This window comes from Polyodon spathula, chromosome 37 (assembly GCF_017654505.1).
Source record: "Polyodon spathula isolate WHYD16114869_AA chromosome 37, ASM1765450v1, whole genome shotgun sequence".
In the NCBI taxonomy this organism is placed as follows: domain Eukaryota; kingdom Metazoa; phylum Chordata; class Actinopteri; order Acipenseriformes; family Polyodontidae; genus Polyodon; species Polyodon spathula.
Window position 1 is genome coordinate 2,352,544 of NC_054570.1, and position 27,951 is coordinate 2,380,494.

The 27,951-nt window shown below is 37.7% G+C and overlaps 2 protein-coding genes across 2 annotated transcripts in view; both read right to left on the minus strand.

Moving 5' to 3' along the window:
• The window catches only part of LOC121304434 (sialic acid-binding Ig-like lectin 5), a 7,882-nt gene extending 1,618 nt beyond the window's left edge, over positions 1 to 6,264 (minus strand). The window contains exons 1-4 of the mRNA XM_041235594.1: positions 6,189 to 6,264; positions 3,292 to 3,348; positions 1,642 to 2,025; positions 902 to 1,183 (exon numbers count right to left, since the gene is read on the minus strand). Of these exons, the coding sequence (XP_041091528.1) occupies positions 902 to 1,183; positions 1,642 to 2,025; positions 3,292 to 3,337 (712 nt within the window). The 5' untranslated portion in view covers positions 3,338 to 3,348; positions 6,189 to 6,264. The remainder of the gene's footprint in view (positions 1 to 901; positions 1,184 to 1,641; positions 2,026 to 3,291; positions 3,349 to 6,188) is intronic.
• A 3,501-nt stretch (positions 6,265 to 9,765) lies between these two features.
• On the minus strand, positions 9,766 to 27,923 carry LOC121304342 (serine/threonine-protein phosphatase 1 regulatory subunit 10-like). Its single transcript, XM_041235419.1, has 19 exons — positions 27,853 to 27,923; positions 27,381 to 27,701; positions 19,124 to 19,240; positions 18,795 to 18,881; positions 18,528 to 18,663; positions 18,195 to 18,243; positions 17,803 to 17,898; positions 17,276 to 17,440; positions 17,077 to 17,182; positions 16,731 to 16,837; positions 16,468 to 16,568; positions 16,104 to 16,257; positions 15,645 to 15,809; positions 15,003 to 15,249; positions 14,793 to 14,868; positions 14,118 to 14,318; positions 13,377 to 13,566; positions 12,504 to 12,869; positions 9,766 to 12,152 (listed from the first exon to the last, which is right to left on the minus strand). Exons 3-19 carry the CDS (start codon positions 19,228 to 19,230, stop codon positions 12,043 to 12,045), a joined length of 2,463 nt encoding a protein of 820 aa, XP_041091353.1. The 5' UTR covers positions 19,231 to 19,240; positions 27,381 to 27,701; positions 27,853 to 27,923; the 3' UTR covers positions 9,766 to 12,042.
• Between the last annotated feature and the right edge of the window lie 28 nt (positions 27,924 to 27,951).

Sequence of the window (27,951 nt, forward strand, 5' to 3'; positions counted from 1 at the left end):
ATATGTATTTTCCTTTCGAAACACGTTATCTGGTCCTACACTAGATTAAAGAAAAACTCTTTTTGGAAAGCATGCTTTTTGACTGTCTTGTACTTCCTGGGTTCATTTCACCTGGCTTCCTTCCTGTCAATGACCAATCAGCTGCTTCCCCTATTGACTGACAGGCTTTCAGCCAGTAACATGTTTTGACCCAGACGACACTGCTGAGGTAACACGACCCAGGAAGTACAACTGCAAGCAGATAACCCGATAATAATGCATAGAAACTGAGTTTCCTTTAATCTAGTACCAGATATAATGTTCTAAAATGAAAATACATGTGTGCTAGAACATGTGTTTCTTTCAAACTTGGGGAGCTATGCTCGCTCACGTTGGTGCCAAAGGAGAGGAAAAAAAAAACCCATTAAACGCTAACCAGGTTAGTAGGGGAAATGAAACCTCTGGGAATCTGTGGCTAAATGGACCGCCCTTCTTCCAGATGGCTAGCTAAAAGTCTTATTGTTTCACTTATTTCTATTGTAAAAATCGATTTTCTATATAATGAAGAACCCCAGTCAAAATCCTACGTGTTCAAAAAGGGGAGTGATTTATTACAGTAACGTGAGCGAATAATAAACACTGAAAAGAAGCGACCCTAATAATGATGAACAGATCATTATTATTGTCATTTATCAGATACTTTTATCCAAAGCGACTTACAGAGACTTGGGGGTGAACTATACATCACAACAGCTGAGTCGTTTACAATAGGACATGGGTTTCATCCAAAGGAAGGAGCACAAGGAGGTGATGCGACTTGCTCAGGGTCACACACAACGAGTCAGTGCTTGGATTTGAACCGGGAACCTCCTGGTAACAAACCCCTTTTCTTTTTTTTAACCACTGGACCACCAAGACTCACATAATTTGATGCTGCTTGCTGTCTTTCCTCCTGGGTGTTGAACTTTACAAGTCAGCTCTTTGGCGCCGTCATTGCGTGATGTTGTCAATGTCAAAACTGAAGTGGATTTCCAGCTACCACTGGATTGAGATTCATGGTGGGAAGAGACTGAATCACCAGCATAGCTCCAGGTAAAATTAGGTGGGGAGGCTGGGCATGTGTGGAGGATGCTACAGGTGACTCTAACAGAATTGCCGTTGACCGCTGTGCCAAGCACTGAAATCTCTGGAGGATCTGCATGGTCTGAATGAGATTAGTGGTCAGAGAAAGTAAGCAAGTATTCGTGCTCTTTGTAATAATGCTTTGCAGTTCTACAGCTGTGGACAAAAGTTTTGCATCACCTTACAGAACGAACTAATTTTGCTTCTTGAAGTCGAAAGAAACCTGCTGAATAATGTTACGTTAACATATTGAACTACACTTTGCAGTTTTCCATATACTGAACAAAAATGGAAAAATGTGACCTTCTGAAATCTAACATGAAATACTGTATTACTAGTATTGCTTCTGGCAGACTTTTGCGATATCATTTTGGAGTTTCTTTGATTACATGATGTTAAATAAAAGATCTAAATTATGTTCATATAGTTTTTTTTTCAATCTGAAAATTATAGTTGATGCAAAACTTTTGGCCCTAGCTGTACTCTACCTTAATATAAGTTTTAAAATAATGGATAATAAACTTAAAATAATAAACTTACCCGAGACAGCGAGCTCCACGGTTTTATCATAAAATTTGTAAATTCTGTAAGAAATATGATCTGGATCAATCCATGAATAAAGTTTTTCACCGTTGTCATTCCTTGTTATACTGTCGATTTTCAGACTACAATCCCCAGCGTGCACATCACCAACCAAAACCGTACGTCCTCTGAACTTGTCAATGACAATGCTGGGATTCCTGCCATCATAAACCACAGGGTATCCCCTGCTCACATACTGGTACCAAACCACTACGAAAGACTGGGGTGGATTAGAAGAATAAGAGAAATTGCAGGGAATGACCACACAGGAGCCTTGCAATGCTGAAATCTTCTCTGGGATTGTCACAGTCCAGGCATCGCAAACAACACTTAGAACAATACCTGCAAGGCACGACAGAACACATTGTCATGCCAACTGACCCAAAACTATTGACCACATGACCCTTTAGAAGTAAAATGAAATCGAATAAATGTGATAGTGTTAGAGAACACATCCCAGTGGTTATATATATATATATATATATATATATATATATATATATATATATATATATATATATATATATATATATATATATATATATATATACATACACATACACACACACACACACACTGTGTGTATATATAATTCCTACATCATAAAACATCTGGGTAATATATTTCTGCAACTGTAACCAAGAGAGAATCGCTAAAAAAATAAGTGTTTTATACGAGAAAAGGAATCTTTCCCCAGGGGAAAAAAAAGATGATGCACACATTTACACTCGACACTTTATACCATGAGTCGTTTGAAAAAAGGTTGATATTAATTGACTAATTTCTGTAGTAAATTAATATTCTTTTTTTGTCTGCAAAATTCAATAAATGACTAATCTTGAGGTGTTCTAATAAATTTACACACTACTGTAAGGACATTTGCAAACGAGAGGAGGCCATTTGGACCGTCTAATCTTGTCCGGTTCCTAGTAGCTGATTGATCTCAGAACTTTGTCAAGTCGGGTCTTAACGGTTCCAAATGATTCAGCAACATGACTATACAACCCATTACAGTTCAATTAGATTTTTTTTCTAAGAACATAAGCTGCCCCTATTGACATCTGGGCTATCTAGTCATCTTAAATATGTGTTTTTCATGCTCTCCTTTAAGAATTAAATTTATACCTGTAAAGCCTTTACAGTGTTTCTCAATCACAACTGAGAAAGGTGTTAGTAGTTATTTAATTGAATTTAACTAAATGGGCTTTTAAATTGACTTTATATTACTGTTAACATATATCTCAGTTGTGTGATTGAGATACAAGAATGGCTTAACGTGGGATCAATTGAATTCTTAAAGGAGAGGCAAAACACAAAAGCCCTACTTATAATTCTCTCTCTTTGTTCTGTTATTTCATTTATTAAAAGCAGACAGCACATGACTTTGATAGGAGAAAAACACATAAACAAATATCCTGATTACCAAGCAGTATAATCCTCAAACCTACACTTAAAACACCCCCTCCAAAAAATAGCATGTCTACTTAATTCAAAATTGGCATTTTTGAGTATCACTAAAACGGTGTATGGCATTTGCATTGTATGGCAACCTGGTAGTGCTGTGTGGAAAATTCTCTTAACACTAAGAAAACATTTGTTAAGAATTACCTTGTAAAAGACAGCCGGCGAGACAGAATCTCCAGGTTGAGTCCATGATATGAACTCCTGAACAAACGAGGGAAAGATTGCACAAACAGAACATTAAATATTGCCAGGTGCAGTTCTCTTCTCACAGACTCAGAAATATGGTTAATGAATCTGTATTTTTTTTTCTTTATATAATGAGAGCGAGAATAGGAATGGGGGAGATGTGCACTGTGGGTTATTCTATAATTGTTTTGCAAACCGCTAAATCTAACGTTCTCGCTTGGTTAGACAAAATTAAAAGGCATTACCCTACAGTCCTCTCTATCCAATATTGAGGCATATGAATACACGCAGAATGATTTGCAATGACAAATTTGTTGCATAGTTTACATCACTTATGCTTCTAGATAGCAGATGACAATCTATTTTAATGCCCTAAGAAAATAACTGATTTAAGCATACATTTTTTAAAAGGGAATTTCCTACTTTTTAAAAGGGGAAATTTTAAATGGGGAGATCGCTATAATTAGAAACCATGAGGTCTGTTTTTCAGACACAGTTCACTGTATTTTTATTGTATACTGCGTTGCTAAAAATGGGTCTGTAAATCATCCCAGGACATTGTGAAGGGAGCACCATTACAAGCTAGAATTTTTCCTAAAGAAAGTTAACAACATGAAACAATTTCCAGCTGAGTCCTCTGGTCCTGGTTTCTAGGCTTCTTAGAGCTAAATAAACTTTCAGCCTATCTTCGTAGCTCAGTCTTAAGCCATGTGAATAGTCTGGTTGCTCATCTCTGGACTCTCCAGGGCCACAATGTCCCTCTATGGTGACCAGGATGGAGAGGCTGTGGTGTGTACAGACCATCCTCACTGCAACAAGCTAGTATTATAGCAGATATCATTAGATATATTCTACTTACTGAAAACAAAACTATTTTGTCAAAAACGTGCTTTGGGCATAAGCATCTTATTAGTTTTACCAATGCACAACGTATCAAATTGCTACACGCCGTGCAATATATCGTCTCCAAATTTTAATATTAATTGGGTTATTGATTTTTGAATGAGTTTCTCTCTGCAACAAAATAGCTTTGCACGTACTGTAAACAAAGCTATATTTAAAAGTTCACTAGCTTGTCGGAACTTAGCTATTTTAGATGACAGAGCAGTTAATTATATAAGATGGATATAGAAATATAAGGCTGAAACACACTCTTGAGCTGTCTTGTTAGCTGTGTGAGCTTTACCACAGTTTCCTGCATTGCACTTCTAATGTGACAGGCTAGTTCAACATAAACTATTCACACTACTTCAAAACATATCAAGTGCTTTTTGATGTCTTGTTTACTACTGATAAACATTTAGAAGATCCCTAAACTAGCAATAAGCATTGAGCAGCTGTATGTGATCCATACTGACTCAATACTGCTCCAGTCCGTTGTCAAATGGAATACAATTATTGTGTCCAGTATATATTTGGCCTACTGTGTTGCAACTGGTGTTAATGGGTTTAAATAGGTAGGCTTGGTGATCCAGTGGTTACAAAAGGGGCTTGTTATCAGGAGGTTCAAATCCCAGCTCTGACTTGCTGTGTGTGACCCTGAGCAAGTCACTTCACCTCCTTGTGCTCCGTCCTTCGGACGAGACGTAGAAAAAGATACAAGGCCCTATTATAAGTGACTTTGCAGCAGCAGTTGTTGACGCATTGTTCACCTACAAGTCTCTTGGCGTCTGCAAAATGACTAAATAATAATAAATAAATAAATAAATAAATAAATGGATACATTGCAAGTTACCCAGCTAGCTGTAAAACTACCACAAAGGTATTTATAACAGTGGTTTAGTGTATAACAGTGAAATGAAAAATAACAGTGAAAGAGGAAGGGTGTGGAGAGGCAAAACCATAATGCAAATGTGTTCTTAAATTGTGACAAAACTGTTCTTAAATTAGGTTTTGGATTAATGGTGAAATAAGCAATTGATTACTTTATTTATTAAAATGATCAGCTCTTAAAACGGAAGCAGCAGGGTTTCCGAAATGTACAGCGTTACCCGTCCCCACGTTTAAACAACATCCTTGTAATTCTTTTCATTGTTACCATCCTGGCAACTTTTTACATGTCTAACTTTAAAGTCTGTTTCAAAGCCCATTTCAAAATGCCCGTTCTAGTGCACTGATAGTGTAATGATTGTTGTATAGATTGTCAAACAGGTAACACAGCAATAATAAATAGTTGTGCATTTGCCTTTATTTTTCTGCACATGCTACTGCTTTGCCTATATGATGTAGAATACGTGATTATAAAATCTAACACTAGTCCATGCAACTCTTTCAAATAAACTTTTCGTTATGATTTTGAATGTGCACTTCTTAAGAACGGTGTTATTGTCATTGCTTGACCCAGCAACCAATTTCTTTACAAATTAAGCACTGGTAATTAGCATTGTTTAAAATAAACCACAAATAAATTAGATGTTAGAATTAGAAATAAACCTAAATGTAACGTAGTGGCATGCAAGCAAACTGGCGTTTAAATTTACCTTGTGGTGGTGAATTTGCGGGATTATTCATCACACTTCCCCTAATTTGAGGGAAAATCAACAACTCGCAAAACTGTCTTTTTTCTAACGCAGCATCTATTTTGAATCTCACTCCAAAGCGCTACTTTTTTTTCGCAATAAGGTGTTTAAGTTTATAAAGCAACTACCTCTAAACAGTTAATTTGAATCTCGTTTGCACTCTTTGTATGACATGGATATCAAAGAGTGCATTAAAAATATACTCTCAACATGGTTACAAGCAGCCACTGCGAGATCCTTACAAACATACGTTACTGGTATCAGAAACATCACAAGCCTACACGTCTTGAAACAATAATACTGTTTAATAAAAATAAACACCAAATAAGTTCTTACCTGCGGTATTATTACTTGTGCCTTGGATTTACTGAACAATCAACTCGGCTGCTCGTTTCAGTCCAACTGTGTCACCAGAATGGAGAAGGGCAACTACTTAATTTGTAAGGAGTTTCCTGTGTATTTCCTTTCTCAGATCTGCTTCCCGTTTGGGTCAAATTTGCACTGACAAATCTTTTACTTTTCATATTTAAATCATCTCAAATATTTTCAAACAACTTGATAATCACAGCAGGTCAATATTCAAAAGCCTTTCCTAAACGTTGTTGTTACAAAACAAATTAGAATTGCTGTGTTTTCATTTGCACAGCGCCAGGTTTAATATTGTGCACGTTTGCCAGCTCTGGGTCTTTCCTTGAAGTAAACCAGGAAAGGCCCAGTAGATCTTTACAATCCTTACTACCCCGTACAGGGGATCATATACAGGGGTTTGCTAGTGGGCACTGCAAAATACAAACCCTTATAAGAACTTGTGCAGAAACAGATGCATGCTTCACTTTAAATATTCTACATTTACTTAACCCCATCTATTAGCACTGGCCCTGTCCTTTCATGATTACAATTAACAGCCTTCATTTACCTTATAATGGTGTTTTTCCCCACGTTACAGTGTGAAAAAAGCGAGTAAAATTTAAATTATAAAAACAGAACTAAACAAAAATCCAGTGCAATACCTTCGGGCTGCTGAAGATTGTGTTCAACATTGTATGACTGTCTTCTTGGACCGAAATAAAATTCGAAGTGATGCAAAAAATGATGTCCTTAACTTCCTAAAGCAGCCCTACGTTTGACCATAGCTGGTATAATCCAATTTATATACAGTCCCTGTAGACAAAGATCCTACCATCTAGAATGGCTGGTTGGCCTCTGGTCTTGATCTCTCTGTAGTGTTGATGAAGCCAGCTCTCCAGCTCAATGCAGTAATAATCATAAACCTCTCACAGGATCTGCAGATATTCTGGTTCTGGTTCTGGTTCTTACAGAGCTTGAAGACTTCCTGGACCTTGCAGACACAGTGGTCCTGACAGAGGAGGTCCAGGGTTCGGTTTATAATTACAGCTGGGGGGGGCGGGGGGGGGGAGGGGAGGGTAAGGTTAGGCTTAGAGTTATGTTATGCAAAATGATTTACACATTAAGTATATATAAATATGCATAATAACATTAAATTATGAGTAAGATACACATGCATTTACTAAGTAACTGCTATGTAAATACACAGTATATAGATGCATTTAATGCAAAGGGTTACTAACATTTTGATGGTTTGTGAGGTCTGTCTACTAAACCCAATATATATGGGACTAGCCTTGAATCTGAGAACTGAACTTTAAACACGATAATCATCACATGCAGCTATTTATAACCTAGTTTGTTGCTTAATCAGAAGAGCAGCTTGTGAGTCTGCACTGTGAACATATTACCAGATTATCAGATTAGCTTCTGTTCTCCTTTTCTATAATTATAAAACATAGCTTTTACTGCCACTGTAACCTACATATTTATCTAAGGAAAAAATTATGAAATCACAAACTAAAAGCATTTGACAAATTATAATACATGCTTTATTTTATATATAAATACTTTTGAGAGAATGGGGTATGCATTGTTTCCAGCATCATACAAGTTTAACAAGAATCTCTAGCCAAGTCTGAACACTTTTGTAAAATGCAAGAACCGATTATATTTAATATCATCAGGGCACAAACTTTGCATGTCACGCCAAAGTAATGCCAAGTAAGTAATTGCTGTAAACTACATTTTACACCGTTCATGCGCTGTAACCTTGTACTGCCCTGTAACACCTGCAAGTCGCCTTGGATAAGGGTGTCTGTCAAATAATAATAATAATAATAATAATAATACAGAATCAAGATTTGGACAGGGGATTTTAGACAGGAGCTCATCTTCCCACCCTCCTCCTTATGTTTCCTATAGCTCGACCGAAACCTGTGGGCAGTGCGAATAAGGAACTTTGTGTCGAAATGGCTTCACATCAAGTGAACCATCCAAAACTTGCTTCACTCTGCCACTGTTTAGACACAGTCTAGTCTATGTGGCATGGGTAGGCATCTGAAACCAAGTAGTTGATGTTTAAAAAAATAAAAATAACACACACAACACCTAAAACAATATAACAAACAAACAAAACATACATTCCCTTGAAAATAAGCAGAAACAATGAGAAGTTTAAAATCCATCTTCTTGCTTCTTACCGCACCTTATACAAGTAACCAAAAGCAAGCAAAACAATGGTAATCGTTACTGTCTACATGCACAATATGGATCTGTCCTGCTAACCTCATGAAATAACAACCAATGTAATTAAGTTAACAAAACTAGGCTCTAATACTACATAGATTTAAAAGGTGTGTACTTACAGGGCGAGGAAGCAGAGCAGTGACTGACAAGCCCTGAGGAGAACCTGTAGAAAAGATCTGGGGTAAACGTTTACCTCAGCCCCGAGTGAAAAAGGGAACACTGAAAAGTCAAATCAAAACCTGGTGAGCGCTGTAGCTCTCGTTTTCTTCAAGCTGTTGTCTTATTCCTCAATTTCAGATTTTGTAATACAGTTGGTTTTTCTCAGGGACAGAACAACTTAGACAAACAGTATAATAAAGCATACACTGTCAACGAACCAGACAAACTTGTGAACACTTTTCTTTATATGGTACAGTAGTGACCCCCCATACCTTTTAGTTGTTCTTTATACCAGTTAAGGATTTTGAAAATCTTTAAAAAAAAAAAAAAAAAAAAGTATGCATTACCACAAAGATAACAAAACACACAAAGAAAAGTTTCTCCACATTTATTAATAAATGTACAAAATATATACAAAACAACACATTTAAAGACAGAACATCTGGGGAAAAAAAAAAAGTCTTACAAGGGACAGTAGCAAGTTTTCACAGAAAACACCTCTTAAATCTTCAGCACCTGGTCACAGCCAGAGGCCAGTCGCGTGCCTTTTTTAGAAACTGGGGTTTTACTTTGTTCAAAAGACAGAATACAAACAAAAAGTTAGCAGCTTGTTTCAATCCCCCCCCCCCCCCCCCATTTAGAAATAAAACATTACACATTAAATCTGAAAAAAATACCCAATACTGATCCTGTGTAGAGATTTCACCATTTTACAGTTAAGTGAAATCAGATTTTAGAAATGTGTTAGCCGCAAAAAAATCACCATGTTTGGGGTGCATTTGGCTATAATCTATTTCCTAGTCTGTGCTAGCAACAGGATAGATAAAGGAGTAATAAACTAAGAGTGACACCACTTAACTGCAGAACATTTACATTTTCATGCGACACAGTGATGCATCAGTAACCTAACATTTCTTGCATGTAAGATGAAGTACATAGGAATAGCTAACTGATTTTAAGACAGACACAGACAAATGAAATGGTAGCCATATTAGTCCAGAGATGATAGACAAACAGAAGGAGAAGTGATACCTTTTATTGGACTAATTAAATAATAATTATTCACAAGCTTAAGACCTCAAAGGTCTCCTCTTCAGGTGAAAGTAGGAAAGAGAGATTGTAATGTAAACATCAATCTCTCTTTCCTACTTTCACCTGAAGAGGAGACCTTTGAGGTCTTGAAAGCCTGTGAATAATTTTTAGTTAGTCCAATTAAAGGTATCACTTCTCTTTGTCTATGATATTTAGAGACATTTTCATAAATAATGCTGGTCCTGTGATTTCACTTGTTCAAAGTCCAGTTTCATATTCAAATAATGTTCTGATCAAGCCTCAGAGCTAAACTCCTGTTGTCTTACGATCTTTAAAAATTACCAAATCATGAATTTAAAAAACACTTCACTGATGCATTCAGGGCAATAAATGGTTTGTATACAGCATATTGATTCTAGAGAAACATTATCATAAGACTCGGAAGATGCTGGGAGGCCAGGTAGGGCTCAACCAGTTAATCACTGCATCCCAGTAATGCTCAATTCGACAATTTTCTATTCAGGTCATTCGACACCAGTTTACGGAAACACAACCATTTGGCTTTGCATAAAAGTTGCAGTTGTTGTCTGAAACAAAGAAGTGCTACACAGCATTACTAGTTTTAAACAGGTCAAGGATGGGTTTGGACTAATTCTGACCCTTCAGCGGTTTTGGTTTTATAGCATGCTATCACAGGATTGAGAGATAATAGAGTGAAATATAAAGGGGGGTTAAAACCAATTCTTGTGATCCCTATTCCTCACAATAACACTGTAAACATGAAGCTGTTCTAAGCTGATCCTAGCTGGCTGAATAAAGAATATGAAAAGCCGGTTCCCTGATCAGTACTGCATAATTACACTAATGAATCAACCCCCTCCCATCCAAGCTACTTGTATGCCCCCGACATTAACATTGCATTCACGCAACCTGAACACCAGACTCAACTGGCTTAGTGGTTTCACTTGAGAAAAACAAAACAATAATAATCCGACTAATTCAATACAATTGTATATACAAACTATTTACAAAAAATGTACACCACACAAAGTGGGTTTTCATCAAAAGAAATGCAAGAATACTTTCAGTTGTATGCAATACTGTGGGCCACTTTTTAAATAGCTGGATGGGTACTCCTGTTGCGTCGCTGTACTATGGTTTAGTAATAACCGCCAACCGACCTCAAGACCGGACTACAGAGAAGAGGTGCGTTACACGGGAGTATGTTTTCACCCGGACATCCCTTTGACAACTGATAATCTATTCATATATTAAAACGTCCAACTGCACCCTTACCAACACTTCACTCGATTTTACATCGGAATAACAGTGAAGAAACTTCGGTTTAGTAGGTCGGATTTGATAGGACGGTTTTTTAGTTCATTAACCCTGTGATACACTGCCTCCAGTGCACTGGACACTGAATTACACTCAACAGTCCAGATGACATACATTTGATCAGAACGCACTTTTTAAAAAATTGTTTATAATAAGATGCGTTTAAAACCTTTCGACTTCATCATAATAGGTTTCTTTTTTAAATACATTATTAATCCATGTGGTTTTCCTTTATACTGGAAACACCAGCAGGAAATAAAAAAAGAAAAAAAAAAACGATCAATAGATTTTTGAGGTAAGTTTGAACATTTCTGTCACTTTAGGTTTCAAGACATGCAACAAAAAGCCATCTTGGATATCAGATCTTCAGGGCCATTGCAACTAATTTACATACCTTTATGTGCAAAGTAGCATGTATTTTTGTAGGACTAGATTTGAGTGGTTATACACAATCCTTGTCGTTTTTACTTCCCTGTTACTTATGAAGTCAGCTGTGTAAATACCTTTACTTGATAAGGCCCCATTTAAAACTCTTGAAAAATAAGTTTGAGGGGCTTTTTGATTAAGACTTCGATAACTCAACATGACACTGCAGTAATGGCTTCAACTGTTATTACCAATTCCCCAACAGGGCAAAAGTAATTGTCAAAGTGATTTGGACACAGATTTTCCCTTGCAGACTGAGAACTAGGCAGAGAGCTAGAGAGCGTATTGAATGCTGGTGCCTCACAAAAGCACAGATGGGAAAACAAAACAATTCAAAATGATCTCTTCTCTCCCATTCAATTATTAGTAAATAAATTGCTTGATTCATGTATTTCATTTAAAAAAAAAAAAGTTTTTGTTTTTCCCTCCAGGAGATAAAACCTACTGAGACACACCAGGTCACCTGCTACAGCCAGCCAACTAACTTGCTAGCAAGACGTCCAGGAAAACACATAACTCCAGACCAAAGCTGGTCAATGGTGTGTTTGTGCCCATCAGTCAAGTCTGGATGTAACGGTCTGTGGCTGCGGTCTCTGGGAGTCAGTCTGAAGTGGTGAGGCCTGCCCACTCTGTTGTCTCATTAGGGCAGGGGAGGCCCATTCACTCCAGGGTGGTAGAAAGCACAGTTGTTCTCGTAGCGACAGCTGCCCTTCATCATGAAGTGCCGGCAGACATCACGGTTCGACATGTCTGAGGAGAGAGAGACACACATAGTATTATTATTAATTAATTAGTCAATTAGCACACTTTTAACCAACTTAAGAGACAGAGGATGAACTGTGCATCAACAATTGCTGTTGGAGAGTTGTTTATAATAGGACCTCGGTTTTGTGTTTCATCCGAAAGACTGAGCACAAGAAGGTTAAGTGACTTGCTAAGGGTCACACACAGTGTGACTGAGCTGGGATTTGAACTGGGAACCTCCTGGTATCTGGCTCCTTTCATTAACCACTGGACCACCAAACCTCCTGATTTATTTGATAAAATATATTTTCGGTAATTGATACTAGAATTGATAGCTGAAAAGCAGGAAGCTCTTACCTCCCATGTGTGGATTATTGGGGCCACCCCGTCTGAGTGGTCCATTGTTCCCTCGACCAGGCCTGCCTCTGAAGTTTGGGTTTTCTCCTCGCCCCCCCCTTCCCCGGTGGAAGGGCCCCCCTCTCATACCATGGGGTCCTCCCCTCATAGGCTCGCCAGGGGGTTTCCAGTACCCATCTCCTCCGCGCTGCTGGGGGGGTGGGGGGCCCATCATTCGGGGGCCTCCTGGGGGTCCACCTGGGGGTCCACCTGGCCCATTGTGAGGAGGGAAGTGCCCGCCTGGGCCTCCATGTGGCGAGAAGTGAGGTCCATTCTTGGGTCCTGGTGGGAATCCTCCATTCATCCCTGGACCCACCCCCAGCAAACCTGAACCCACCAAAAACAAAACACCAGGAGTTATTTTAATCCACAGCTTAAAATGGCAAATCCTAAATCAACTTTAGGAAACCAATTTCAGCAGTTCTTGTCTTGTGAATAATTTGTTCTATACTAACACTACTTCTGGTTTTAGACAGTTCATCAAATGTGGCTGGCTTTCTCAAAGCATTGTTTTCTTCAGCTCACTTGATACCTAATTTCCAGCGCTGACCTTGGTAGAGGAGGATTATCAGTATTGAGTTATTTATCTCAAGTGACTTAGAGACTAGGGGATGAACTATGCATCACCGATTTCTGCTGCAGACTTGCTTACAATAGGATTACTGTTTTATGTCTCCTACAAAGGACAGAGCACAAGGAGGTGAAGTGACTTGCTCAGGGTCACACACAGCGAGTCAGTAGTCAAGCTGGGATTTGAACCGGCAACCTCCTGGTTCAAGCCCTTTTCTTTAACCACTAGACCACCAAACGTAGATGGTATGTGTATCTGCTTACCTGGGGGAGGTCCCTGGGGCGGGTGTTGGTGCTGGTGCTGAATCTGCTGCTGCTGCTGCTGATGGTGCTGCTGCTGCTGCTGATGCTGTGGCTGTGGCTGTTGTTGCAGAGACCCCAACAACTTCTTGATCTTGTCTGAGAAGTCAGGCTGTTTGATTAGGTCCTCTGGCTTTTGGTTCCCTTGAGCTCCCTGGAGAAACAATGAAAGATTTAAAACAAAGATACACAACTGCATATCATACATTGAAGTTCACTTGTGAAAACCCTTATTTTTATGTTCGGCATCTAGGTTTTAAGAACGTACAGCTATGGGCAAAAGGCTTACATCTCACTCTATAGAATTAACTAATTTTGCTTCGTAAAGTCAAATGGAACCTGCTGTATAACGTTACGGTAACATATTGAATTACACACCGCTTTGTAGTTTTCCATATACTTCACAATAAATTTGACATTCTGATATTTAACATGAAATACTGTGCTACCAATATAGCTTCCAGTACTTAACAATATTATTTTGTAGTTTCTTTAATTACATGATGTTAAATTAAAGATCTACATTATGTTCATGTAGCTTTTTAATTATGTCGCAATCCTAAAGTTCTAGGTGATGCAAAGCTTTTGGCTGTACACTTTTCAGTGCAGCTTACCAAATTAATGTTTTTGCCTTTCCCTGGAATATACTGGTTTAAATTCCCCCAACCCCCTCAAGTGTGCAGTGAGTGGTGTATCAGATCTTACCATGATGGTGGACAGTAGCTCCTGTACATTTACAGGGGGAACAACCCCAGAGCCAGGCTGCTGTGGGCTCCTGCCCGCTCCCATGCTGCCCATCAGGTTAGCCAGGACAGTGGGCAGCTTGGCTCCGGACACGTCTGGAGAGTGCGAGGCAGGAGTCGTGTCCATGAGATCACTGTAGCCGTCCTCCATCACGGAGGAGTCCTGCAGACACAAGCAGACATAACATCAAAAACTTTGCTCAGCTAAGCAATACTGTTACAATCAGGTGTCATGAATTTTCTGCTCATTGATAAAATTAGGCTATACTCTGTTGGCATTTAAGCTAAAATTTGAAAAAAAAAATCTGGAGATATTTGAGCTATCAATGACAGTCACTAAAAACGCTTTACAGAAATGTGTGTGATGTTTAGTTTTACTTAATAGGCAATTTTTAAATTATGTAAATTCATAAATCCATATATAAATAAAAAAGGTAATGTAGGTACACAAAACTGTGAAGAATTGATTAAAAAAAATAAAATTTGTATGTACCTACATTACCTTTTTCTTTTTGACATGCAAGCACTTTGTTCCCAGGCACATCCTGATATATTGTGTGCAAGTATGACATCAGTGTTTTGCCCTGACACCAGTAACCACAACGGATGTCTGTGGAACACCGCTTTCAAGACTCACCTCGTCCAGGGGGATGAGTTTGGGGGGCAGAGGCTCATAGGACTCAGGGTCGGGCTCATGGGGGCTGTCCGGCACACTGCAAGAGAAACGAACAAGGAGAAAGTTATTTTTCCATAACACTGTATGCAAAGTTGTCATTTTAAACAGCTGAAGTGTGAAACCTTTGTCGGAATGTATAACTCATTCAGTCAAGCAGCTGTTGAAACATACCTCTCCTTAGACAGGAAGATCTCCTGCAAGATTCCCTTCTCCCTCTCCTGTTGAGTAACTTTCTCCTGGCTGCCGCTGCCCGGCACCACTAGGGTGTGGGGCAAGTCGAGAGGCCACGGGCAGCTCCAGGGAACTTTCTCCTCCATGGTGTCGTGAGAGAGTCTCCGTGCCGACTCGAAGGCCTGCCGGTCCATCATCATCTCTCGCTTCGCAGCCTCGCCAAAGTCCTTGATCTTATTCACGTTCACTGAGGGACAAAAACAGAGAGGCAAAGGCACTCAACGTCTTGTTCAACCTACCACCTCCTGCATTCTAACTATTTGTAGAACCTGCAAGATGCCCAAACTTTAATCCTTCCACTCCTGTGCATTTTCTTTTTTGAACCATTACACTTCTACGCTAAAACTAGTCAAAAACGCCTTCATCTTCATGCAAAGGTAAGACTGCCCTCGCATAGCAGTTTCAGATATTTAAAGCTTTACTAAGAGCTTAAGTGAGTGACACCTAAGCCTCTTACCCCCAAGGATGTATTTCACGACCTCAGATGTGAGTTTCAGCCATTTCAGGCCACTACTATGCAATGAGAATCTGATCTACAAATCCAACACCCTAGCCCAACCCACCTTCCCAGGGCTCACTCACCCCTCTCTGTCTCATCAAGCTCAAAGAAGAAGTATTCCCGCAGGTGGTTCTCCTCAGCCCATCGGACGTTCTTCTTCTTCTTCCCTTTCTTCGTCAGCTTCACTGTGTCAGCCGCAGCCTTTTCCTCCCCACGTGGCTCAGCCAGAGCATTCGGCTCCTCGGGAGCTGTTGAAAGCACAGAGGGATGAATCAACAGGGGCCACAAGGCATCTCAGCCATCCACCAGCAAGGAAACCTCCACTCGGTTGTGTATATTTAAGTGTAAGCAATGCTTTACTGTACCTAAAGTTCCCCATGACTACAGGACAATGTTCACAAATGTTTCCATAGCTCTTATTTCATGACTATATGTTTGTTGTAAAGTTACGGACTGAAGTCCTGTGTTTTTTGTGGCCAGTCTTAATGGCAAACTTTCATTTAATGGCAGCGATTTGAACAAAGCTCTTCTCGTTAACTTACAGGTATCCATGTTTTCAGGAACCTCCTCTGCGGGAACTGGGGTGCCTGGCTGCTCCAGTTCCATTGTCTCCACTGTGGCTGTGGGTGAGCTGTCTAGGGGCAAGTGCTTCACAGGGCTGGACTCCAGGCTTGGTTTGATATCGAATGGGCAAGACTGAAGAGGAAACAAGACAGGAACATTGAGCCTCAAGTGCCTGCACACACACACACACACACACAATGATGGCTGTAGGAGTGAGTGTATGGACAGACTGTTCCTTCAATAAACTTAAGGGCTGCTGTTTTGTCAAAGAGGTCTGTGACAAATATAGCAAAGAGATCGATCTAAAAGAAATTAAAAAAAAACAAAAAAAAAACAGCTTACCTTGTTGGAAGTTGGAGACACTGCCTTCTTTTTCTTCTTGATCTTGACTCCGGTTACCGGGGCGGAATTCAATGCTTCGAGGAACCCTGGGGATTCGATTGCTGTAAGACAGAGCCAGGGAAGCCATGAGACACCAGCTTGAGGAGAAGCTGGGATAATCCCCTAGCAAAAGCCCTTCTTTACTGGACAGAAATGGGAACTCTGAAGGGTTAAGTGCGCTACTGCCGTGTCTAATGGGAGTACAGTGGATTATGTATACTCACGCTGGGCTGGGATGATCTTCACTTTGATCTCCTTGATCATGTTGGGAGTGGTGTTGAGAGGTTTGTACTTCTTCTCTACAGGAGGCATATCAGGTCCCAAACCAGAGCTAGCAACAACAAAACAGCACGTTAATCTATATTTGACTCTGATTCGGTACCTAAATTACTACATCCACACAGTTAAATAAAAAATAAAAAGAATACATAACATTCAGTTCAATTATACTTGTAAGGTGCCTCTTGTGACTTCTTGGAAGCAAATTCACAAAGAAAAAGCTTGTATAATTACATCTAAAAATGTAAATAATCTTGACCACAAATTAGCCTGATAGGGTAAGAGTCTTACTTTTGTCTCTTGACAGCTGCTGGCTTGATGTTGTATTTGTCGCCTACTTGCACAGGAGGGGGTACCTTTTTAACAGGGACTGGGGTCGGAGTGTCCACTTCCAAACCTGCGAGGCATACACAGAAACAGCACTGTTAGAAAGATTCAGAGCGCCCGTCCCTCCCTTCACCACAGCCGTTAACAATGCTGCCCTGCTCACCTGTGGACCTGAACTTGGCATGGCTGGGTGCAGTGGTCCTCTGTACTTTGGGTTTCTCTTTCCTCTTGTCCTCCTCGGTCTTCACCTCAGCCCCTTTCAGGTCTGGCTTCGTCTCTGTTTTTTCTGGAGCCGCTTTCCCCTTCCCTTCCTCTTTCTTCTTCTTGTCTGTTTGTAAATGAGCCCAATTGAAGACATTAGAATGGTATTGGGGAAGGTGTTTCATTTCAAGTTTCAATTATTATTTTTTTTAAATACTGTTCTATTTTGTAAAAGAAAAAAAAATGAAAGAACCGACTCAAGCTACAAAGTACAAATTAGCTGTTATTCAATTCATGAATAGTCCGCACACATTAAGCAAAGAGCTGTAACAAAATAAGGTTTGCAAATTGTGTGTTGAAAACAGCACATTATATAGTTCTCTATAAAAAAATAAAGTACAAAGTAATCTATTAACCCTCTTAAAAGGCAAGTGCTGTACTAAGAAGCAAAACAGTGCATGTACAAATGAAAGAAAGAAAAATCCAAACCTGAAGGGGTAGAAGCAGCTGCTGCCGCTGCGCCGCTCTGGGTTCGAATGATCGCCATCCAGCCTTCAACCAGCACCGAAGCCTGCTTTCGAAGTTCTGCCATTGAGAGAGAGAGAGTTAATTAATACACAAGGCAAGTGCACACTGGTCTAATAAACAGAGCAGGAATGAATGAGAGGATTCATCTCTGAAAAGATAAAAAAAAAAAAGACTGATTTGATGTCTCTGCTTAGATAAACAAGACAAGACCAGCTGTAACAATGTCATTACATGAAAGTGCTGACACCACCTTCAAGGCTCTAGTGTCACAACAAGCTAAAAACTTCCACACTGCTAAAACAGAAATACCAACAGTGATTCTTGATTGAAAGCATTCTCTCTGCTGGCCTTACCTTCAGGACCTGTCTTGCTTAGCTGTTTCACTACTTTGGCTGTGTTGTTCTAGAAAACAAAGGGAAAGCAAAGTTAGTCAAGTTTATCCATTTTTTTTTTTTTATTTTATTAATAGCTATCGCTATTATTGGGGCAATATGCCTATAATCCACTGGCATGCAATACTTATTGAAAGACTTTTTTTCTGAAAGAGGTACTTTCTAAGCCTGATTATTTTGTAAATACACATTTTCAGCCCGTAACCTCCCAACAGCAAAAAAGTCATTACAAGCACTACACAACACAAATGTTCTTGCTGCAAATGAAAGAGCTCTCCAAGGCCCCTCCCTTACCTGTTTGAGGTGATCAACTTTGAGCGGCAGGTTCTGCAGTGTTAGCAGGATCAGGTGCAGCAGTGGGGTGTTGCTGGTTGTTTTGGAGTACGTCAGCCAGCTGTTCAATAGCTTGTAACCTCCGATTTTGATAAATCTGGGGAGCAGAAAGCGCACAGTGTCGAACAACAATCTCATTTAATTGGCCATGCTTGTTTAAAATGGAAGGAGGTGGGAATGCACTGAAAGGTGAGGGAGCAGGTGTGAATCCAGCCCCAGTGTTCTTACCTGTTCAGGACGTCCTGTGATTTTGTCTGCAGTAAAATATTTAGGTAGATGCACCTGCTAACCATCTTTTGGGAAGCTTTCATCAAGCTACAGAAATGAAAAAGAGGAAAACTAATGTTTTACACAATGCAAAACTGTTAAATTCCTGTATAAATTAATAAAAACATATTCACTATGTTAGAATATGTAACACTTAATGACTTTTTACATACTGATAAAAGAAAACTAGAATACAGCTGCACTCTACCGTAACTGACAGATGTAGTAAATATCTCAAAACATGAATCAATCAGAATTACCCAAAAGCATTTGGGTTAAGCAAAACCTACCTAAAAATTTTGGAAACCCCCTCTGAGGACTTGATTTCTCCATCCTTGCCCAGGAAGCAGTCCAGTCCCTTTAGGAGTTCTCTGGGATCCACAGGCCCTGATCCCATGGTGGCAACCCTGAGAATAGAAAAGAGAGTTTATTAACACTTGGGACAAAACATTTATTCATGAGGACCCATGTAACTACAGCACACCAAACATGTTGAATATATACAATAAAACAGATTGCATGGAAAACTACCCTGGGATAAAATTTATTTTCCAGCTTTGCACCAAGGAAATGCTGAAAAAAAAATGGGCGAGTTTAAATAATACAAATTTACATGAGAATGTCCACCAACTGGATCAGAGGGGGCAAGATCTTTTAATTTTTTGTTTGTTTTAAGCCAGGATGGCCCCATCGAGCACATTTGTTAGCAACAGCATTGTTTCCTGTTTTTACGAAATAGACCTTTACTCTAAATGCATCATTGTCAACTATTTGATATTCTACCAGTTATTTCTTTTGGAACACTGTTTTTGAAGACGGAAGATTCTGATGTACAATAATAACGTTTTCATCATATTGTGCAGTCTTGCAAATCTGTGAGCCACGATTACAATCATGCAAATGAGAGCCATACAAAAAACAAAAACATGTTTGTCAAGTATAGAATTCAACCTACACATCCTAACAAAAATAACTAATAATTCTATACTTCTGTTCTTGGAAAGGCCCTCATGATAAATACTAGTATTTGCTCAGATTATGTCTGAAAGAAGGCCGGAGACCCTTATGACATGAATACTAGGGAAGATGTTGTCCAAAGACAATGAGTGGGCACTAGTGACAGCAAACTGTTTAGCTAATAATAATTAACCATGCTTAATTGTGTTAATATATATATATATATATATATATATATATATATATATATATATATATATATATATTTTTTTTAACAGCATGGGTTTAAAAGCTGAATTCAATGACATGCAAACATGGGCTTATGTGGTCTTCATTTGTTCAGCGACCTGACAGTGACCCATACAGTGTGGTGTATGAAGGCTGAATAATTATCTGAACCAATTTTGCATCACTGTATTAATGAGACAGGGTTCTTGGGAAATTGAGTTGGATAACATGAATACTCCGATATGCTGTATGGTAATCAGCTATTTAGGATTTATGCTGAATGGAGAACACTGAACTATCACTTTAAAGAACTGCTGCTTAACTTAATATAGCAGGTCTATAGCTGTATGATTCAAATCACTTTCTGATGTCAACCAGTGTATTTTGGGGTGTGCATTTGGCATAGATATTAATCACTTACCCCTTATAGAGCTGGCTTAAGTATTAATGGGTTGATTTGAAATGTTCGCAACTATTAGTGCAGGATAATTATCCAATTATCCATGGGTTAACGAAAAACATCAACTGTTTGAAAAGCACAACGTCAAACAGCAGCACAAGACTTGAGCTTTCTTTGCAGAAACAGTCTGTTATAGGTATTACTCAGGACTAGTTTTATCTATACCGAGTCAGTTATTGACTGCTGGTTTCCTGTCAGTAAAGTTCAAGGGTTTGACTGCTCAGCTAAAGTGTCAAAAGAAGAATCAATGATTTAAGGCAGCCTGGTGTTCAAACAAATTGCCAAATCATAAAGATACATCAATAGTGTGTTATAGAGCAGCTCAGTGAATTAGTGCATGGCTAACTTGAGAAAGATTGACTGTTACATATACTAGGCTGTGGTATGGGAGTCAATGCATTTAAACAGTCCGTGGAACACCAGCCCAGTTACCTGCAGAAGTTTGGGGGCTTGAATGGTCCAGAGCTAAAACATGATAGTATAGTGTTCAGTAGCAGATCCCAGTGCCTCAGATTAAAAAGTTGGGACCATTAAACTGTGCTGAATAAAAGAAACTCAGCTAGGCATGCTGGTTTTTAACTGAAAAGTGGATTCAGGCCAATGAGCCTTCACACAAAGCCCAATCTGTTAACGGTCATGAGAGATTTACTGACTCATGAAGCTTCAGTCTGTAGAGTCAGTTTTGCTTGTGTGTAGTATATCCACCACTTGGCAGTCAACAGAACTTGACAAAAAAAAAAAAAAAAAAACACTACTGCTATGCACAGAGAACATTAACAGGCAAAAAAATAAATAAAATACGTTGTTAACATTAATTAATGAAATAAATACAATAAAAGAAACTGAAGTACAAGTGTAGTTTACATATTTGATAGCCAAAACAAACTTCTATACTTCTGTTGAGATTAAAATATGTAAGCACACACACACACACGGTTATATGGTATAACTAGTTGAATTGTATTGCATTCAAGTTTAAACCATTTGTTTCTAAATTAATATTTGAGTTCTGTATTGACAGTATTAAAACATTAGATTTTCATTTTTTCATTTTTTTTTTTTTTAATAAAAATAGCAACAAAATAATGTAACAGTGCCAGTAAAAGTCACATGTCACAAATTACAATTTCTTGCGCGATAACTTCACAACATGAACGCCTTTATATGAATTGTAAAGTACAGTCTTATTTCAATACAGGATTTGGGAATTTATCATGCTTAATGTACACATCTATGAATATCCCTGAATTACTTGAGCAGTGTACAAGTATAAAGCTACTGCCGTTTGGTATACAACAGAACAGACACTCATAGCAGTTGGGGTCCATCTGAAAATAAAACCACACCCATTATTTACTGAACAGCTTTGCAAAAAAATAATAATTAAAAAAAACATTGCTGCTGTAAATGTAAAACCTTAAAAGTATATAAATCTAAAATTAAGGTTACTTTGTAAGAATACATTCTAAATTGTGTGCATTAAAAGCCTTCATTCTTACATTTGCATTACAAATACATGTGTCATAAGTACTCATACATTTAACCCAGTAATTAGACCACTTCTTTTGTGTAATAAAACTAGTGCATCAGCGGATAACACTGACACACATACAAACATACAAAAGAAAGGTATTCGACATTTTGTTTTTCCTATTATCATATGTTTTAACACAACATATCTTGCATAAAATAAATCTTTCTTCTACCTACATTGTGAGCTGGAGGAAATGACACACATTTGAATTCTGGCTCCTGTATGTCCATTTTGACTCCTGCCATGCCAGCAGTTGCCAAAATGATATCAAGCATGTCACTTCCTCCCACGAACCACAGAGGTGAAAAAATAAAGATCACTATAATACCCAAGACAGAAAATCTGAAAAATACTTAGAAGAGAATAAACAAAGTACAGTTGGCTCACTTTTCTATATTAGAACCTATCCAGCTGTATTAAAGTCTTCACTCCAAAAGTGCCAATGAAAATGATTAATAAAACAATACCAAAAATATATATCATAAAATCCTTTGTGTAATAGCCTGTATTTATTGCAAGCAGACTAATCCTGTTTAAAAACATAAGACTGGGTAAACTACAGGGGAACTCACTCTGATGACAAGAAGGTGCACAAACAGCATGATTACACTACACTAGCAGCCCACAGATACTCTGAATGAATGCAAGTCGAATCCTTTTATTTCCAGCTGAAAGACAAAGCGAGGGTCAGCCTGCCTGAAAGCAATATGACACTTGCCTGGAGTGCAGCGAGTCTGAGTGTGGCTGTATTCCCCACAGTAATTGAGTGTAAAAGTTCCTCAATTGACTATGAAAAGACAAAAATTTAGACAGGCAATGCATGAATAATCAGCTACCAAACAAAACTTGCTACTAATTGACTGAAAGGTCCCTTAGGAGTTTCTTTACAAAACAGCAGAATAAGCAGTCTAATACACTAAGGTCTTCCCAGATATCAAATTTTGCTGCCTTTTCCAGCACAGCTTGAACACATTCATCCTGCCAGAGCAAATCCCCACGGTAGGGCCATTAAACAATACTACTATTTCACTCATTTTGAAGTGTCCAGGCAAATCTACTACACAAGATGGTTATTATTACTGAAATTTATCAAAATACTAGAAAGCTGTAAAACTGCATTAAATCAAACAAAATGAACCCTGTGCCTCTGCAATTACACAAATCATTTCTGTACTACCAAATCTCACCACACACTAAAATTTGCTCTGCACCACTTCACCTATCCAAAGAATAGCCCCTGACTGACTACACTATAGTTACAGTTTCAGGTCTGCCCTATTGGACCTACGCAGAGTTCCACAGGATACCTCTATTCTAACACACATGCCCAAATCACATCACTGTGCCACAACAATCTACATATGCAATACTGCAGGTATAAGAGCAGTCCCAAAACAAATCAGCTAAGACTTACCCTCCCACACCACCCATTCACTACACGTTTTCACTAATAAAAGACTAAGCTTCTTTTTAAACAGTAACTACAAAACAAGAATTTTTATATATATATTTTACCACTAACAGTAAGAATTTTTGCTGTGGGGTGATTTTTTTTAAAAAAAATTTTAGTAAGTGCTGACATCAGCTTATTGCTTATTTTTAAGCGAGTGGTAATGCCTTTCCATTAGAGCTGATCACTCAATCTGACCGTTTTACTCTAGCACTAACTGAATTTGATATACAGAGGCTGCACTTTTTGTTATTAACTGAGACGATGCTGCTGGCTGATCTGTTTTATCACAATGAAATACAAAGTGCCCTCTCCCTTTCTATATAGCCCTATATACGTAATGCCATTACTACACTTCACACTTGAAACTAGGATAATTAAAAGAGTACTGAACTGAACTCTATTTGGGGATAAAAAGATTACAAAAACAGAAGCTACTACCTTCATTTCTCCTTGCTGGAGTGTGTTAGGATTAAAGATGTGCTTCTTAAAAATAATAAATTCAGTGCAGGGATTTATTTTTTGGGACATTTAAATACTGATATTTACTAGATACAATTAGTTTTAAATAACATTACAAAAACATAAGTTTAAACTGAAATACTGAGTTTCTGAACTGTATCTGTATAAAATGTGCCTTGCCAAACACTGTGATGCTGTTAAAATAACAGAGAAAACTACAAAACGCAGTACTAAAAAGGTATGTAGGCTACAGATAACACTAATATCAACTTAGGTTCCTTTATTTTTCAAACCTATCATCAAGTATGACAACTATAACAAGTTTAAATTATATTACATATTTTAAAAAATCAACATTTTATTTTAAAAAAAATACACATGGTGGCAAATAACCAGTAGTCAAAATGTAAAGTTAGACAATACAGTTGAGAACTTTGTATTAAAAAAAAAAAACTTTAATACCAAAGCTCAATTATTTAGTTGTAAGTAGTATAATTACTTACAACATCGTTTTAAACATTAGATACTTTACATTTATCAATACAAAATAATTACCATTATATAAGTATGTTGTGTATGTTACAATGACTTATAAAACCAAGTTCTCAAATATAACACATGTATTACACTCACCTCAGTTCCCTGGATAAACTGACACCTTGGGCTTACAACTATTATCTAAAAGAAAACATTGCTATGAAATAGAAATACAAGTTTAACCACTGCTGGTGTTTTATTTACACATTAAGATTTTTTTTTTTTTTTTACCTTTTATTATTATTGCACATTATCTAAATTTCTCTTGGTTTTGTGGAAACTGCAAGTACACGTTGTGATGTGCCACCTAGCGGCAGAGACTGGTACTAAAGAAACAAAATGCTACCACACGACTTGGCGTTACTCTTCCTACTATGAAAATCACGCCCAACAAAAATTTAGGCAGACAAATGACACACTTGTTTTATTTTTACTTGCCCTCTAGGCCTGTTAGAAAAGATGTATCAATGCGTTTGCATAAATTTTCTGCTTTCTTTTGCGGAAAACGCATTATTTTAAATCGTACTAGGCATGTTAAATTAAACCGCTGCAGTAATTTGCACTCATATATAAAAAGTTAAAACTATTTGCTACTTTATTACGCTCAAATTACAATTCAAAAACAAAACTAAAAGAATCTCATATTTTAATGTTAACATATTTAGAATATTAAAACTGTTACATTATCTCATGACTAAAATGTTGTTATTTAAGCATTAAAAAATATATATATATATATATATATATATATATATATATATATATATATATATATATATATATATATAAACCTGCTGGACGAGCTGTTTGGCAAAAGCAACTATTTTAAATTTACGCTAATGCTATTTTAATGGCTTTAATAGATTGCCATTCTGCATGCATGTTTATATTTGAATGTAACACTACTGTACTGTCACCGGGAAGTAGGCTACAGAATTATTAACAAGAAACAAATATAATTACATTTAGTCAGTGGTTTTAAAAAAAAAAAAGTGTGAAATGTATAATTAGTACCAGAAAGTTGTTTGTCTTACCAGTTATAATGTAGCTGTGACTCTCTTTGAAGAACTTAAAATGTGAAGATTCAATTCTCCCCCTAAATTCCAACTCAATGCTTAACAATCCTAATATGAGGTATTGAAATGGTACAATAGACAACAATATAAAATTGGGATACAATAACATATATATCTCATTACTGCAATGCTAACCCTTACCAAGTCCAGTGATAGCACTGCGTTCTCTACTTCTACCTGAAGGGAATTAATTGCACTGTGTTCATTACTTCTTTCAGCTTTGATTTGCAGACATGTATTTTAAGAAGGCCACAGATTCAATTTAAAATACAGTAAAATGACTGCATCACCATTCGCCATGGGGGCCCCTGTCACCCCGATATGACATCAGTGTACCTCTTAAAACAAACACACAATGCTGTTCTCGCTGGACAAAAAAAAACAAACAGTAAATAAATCACATGATGGTAATTAATTCTCATTCATATATACATATTCACTTTAAATATTGAGTCGTGTAAGATCAATTGCAGTCCATAGTTAAGTCTGCATGTATACAGTTTATGTGTATAGTTAACGGTCATATATTATATATTATATATAGATATATAATATATATATATATATATATATCATATATTATATATATATATATATATATCTATTTGAACTTAGCCCATATCATTTATTCATGTAAAAGGTTGATGAGTGGACTTGAATCGGGTTCATCCTGGACCCAATGTACCGAATTTTTTTATTAATGACGTGTTTTTACAGAGTGTAAAACAGTACTAGTGTGTTTAATTTGTCTCACATTTTGTCATGATCACACAAACAAGTTAATGCTCAAAAGTGCCAGCTTCACAGCGTTTCGTATGTATTTTTTTATGTTCTATTACTTTATCTTGTCTGTCCAGACGAGGTGCACGTCACAGTGACGAGGCAGTTTAGCCCCTCCTAGTTCGTGTGACGCAGCTAAACCCCTCCCCCCGTCTCTATGCAGAGGGAGAAAGAAGGACGAAGCAGCGGCCATTTTGTGGTCACAACATGTCCGTGAAAAATACCTATCTCTATAAAAAAAAATATCAGGCGAACGTAAGCACTAGACCACCGCTTCGCTATCCTGTATGAAAGGTTAGTTTAAACGTTGTATAAAAAAAAATTCGTCCATACACACACCACCTCTCTAAAAGTAAATGGAAGTAATCCTAAATCCAAAGAAACAAAAAGCAACAACAAAAAAGACAACTCGTCCGCCATTTTGTAGAGCAAAGTACTGACAATGAAAAAAGAACAAGAAAACGTTATTATTGTACATCAACGACTCTCGTCTCCTTTTAACTTAGTTACTGGTACCTTTATAATCAGATTGCTATATATTTATTTTTAACCTGGGGAATAATTTATAGAACATTAAAAAAAAAGCACACACATTTTGTTACCGCTACTTATACAATTGTCATGTTGGCATACGTTTTCATTTAAGAATAGTTTTTTTTTTTATCGGTTTACACTACAGCCCTAATCTTTCGCCTATATTTTCAAAAGCAATCTTTATGTACAGATTGCACTGCCTGAACCTGACCTTCCTGTTTCTTTGTGGAAATGAAGACATTCGACGACTGAAAAAAAAAATCAGTTTAAAAAATCCTCCCTAACGCCCCTGCAATCTTTATGTACAGATTGCTCATAAAAGACTAACTTTGCTCAAATCGCAATTTGTCTCACACACAAAGAATCGGAGCTTTATACACCAGCACCGCTATCTGTTGTATGTGAGCTCATTTAAGCTGAAAAAAAACTACACTATTTCCTTTCCACTGCACTCATTTATATATAATCTACCTAAAAATCGTTTAACTGTAAAATTTGGCTTCAAATTTGTTTGAAAAGCGACACTTACTATCAGAAACTTTCTCCTCAGCGCCTCGGATTTTAGATTTGTGCTTCAGATATACACACACAATTACTATATTTTAAAACAGTTTAAGAGAGAAAACTGCCATGTTTTATATAACAAGCAATTTTTTTTTATGGCTGTAAATTCTGCTTTATCTATGGGCGGGTTAGATTTATGCTGGTTTCCTTCTGGCACAAGAGTGGAAAAAAAAGATCGTCAAAATGTCCGTCACTGGGAGAAAAAAAAAACACGTGAACAAAAAAAGTATTTTTTGTTTCTCTTCAAACTGTCCTCGTTACTGTGTTCTTTCCTCAAAAGCACAACCTGCAATAAGAAAAAAAAGATAAATAATATATTAGTTTATATTACTAAAAAACAATTTAACACTTTGTTTTGTGTGCGTGTGTATAGTATGTATTTCATAAAATTGCGTAAATAAATTTAACAGAACCTCTCACACAAACATCCTACTTACCTCAGAGCAACTCCAGGAATGGTCGGTAAGACGAGTGGCGTCGGTTTTTATACCCCTGACGTCACGTCATCTTATCCAGCACCGGGCATGCGCTGTTAC

Coding starts and splice junctions, on each gene's coding strand:
- LOC121304342 (XM_041235419.1), bottom strand. CDS start 19,230: ATGGGATCAGGGCCTGTGGATCCCAGAGAACTCCTAAAGGGACTGGAC. Junction 18,882..19,123: donor GGGGTTTCCAAAATTTTTAG/GTAGGTTTTGCT, acceptor TCATTTCTGTAG/CTTGATGAAAGCTTCCCAAA. Junction 17,899..18,194: donor AAGCAAGACAGGTCCTGAAG/GTAAGGCCAGCA, acceptor TCTCAATGGCAG/AACTTCGAAAGCAGGCTTCG.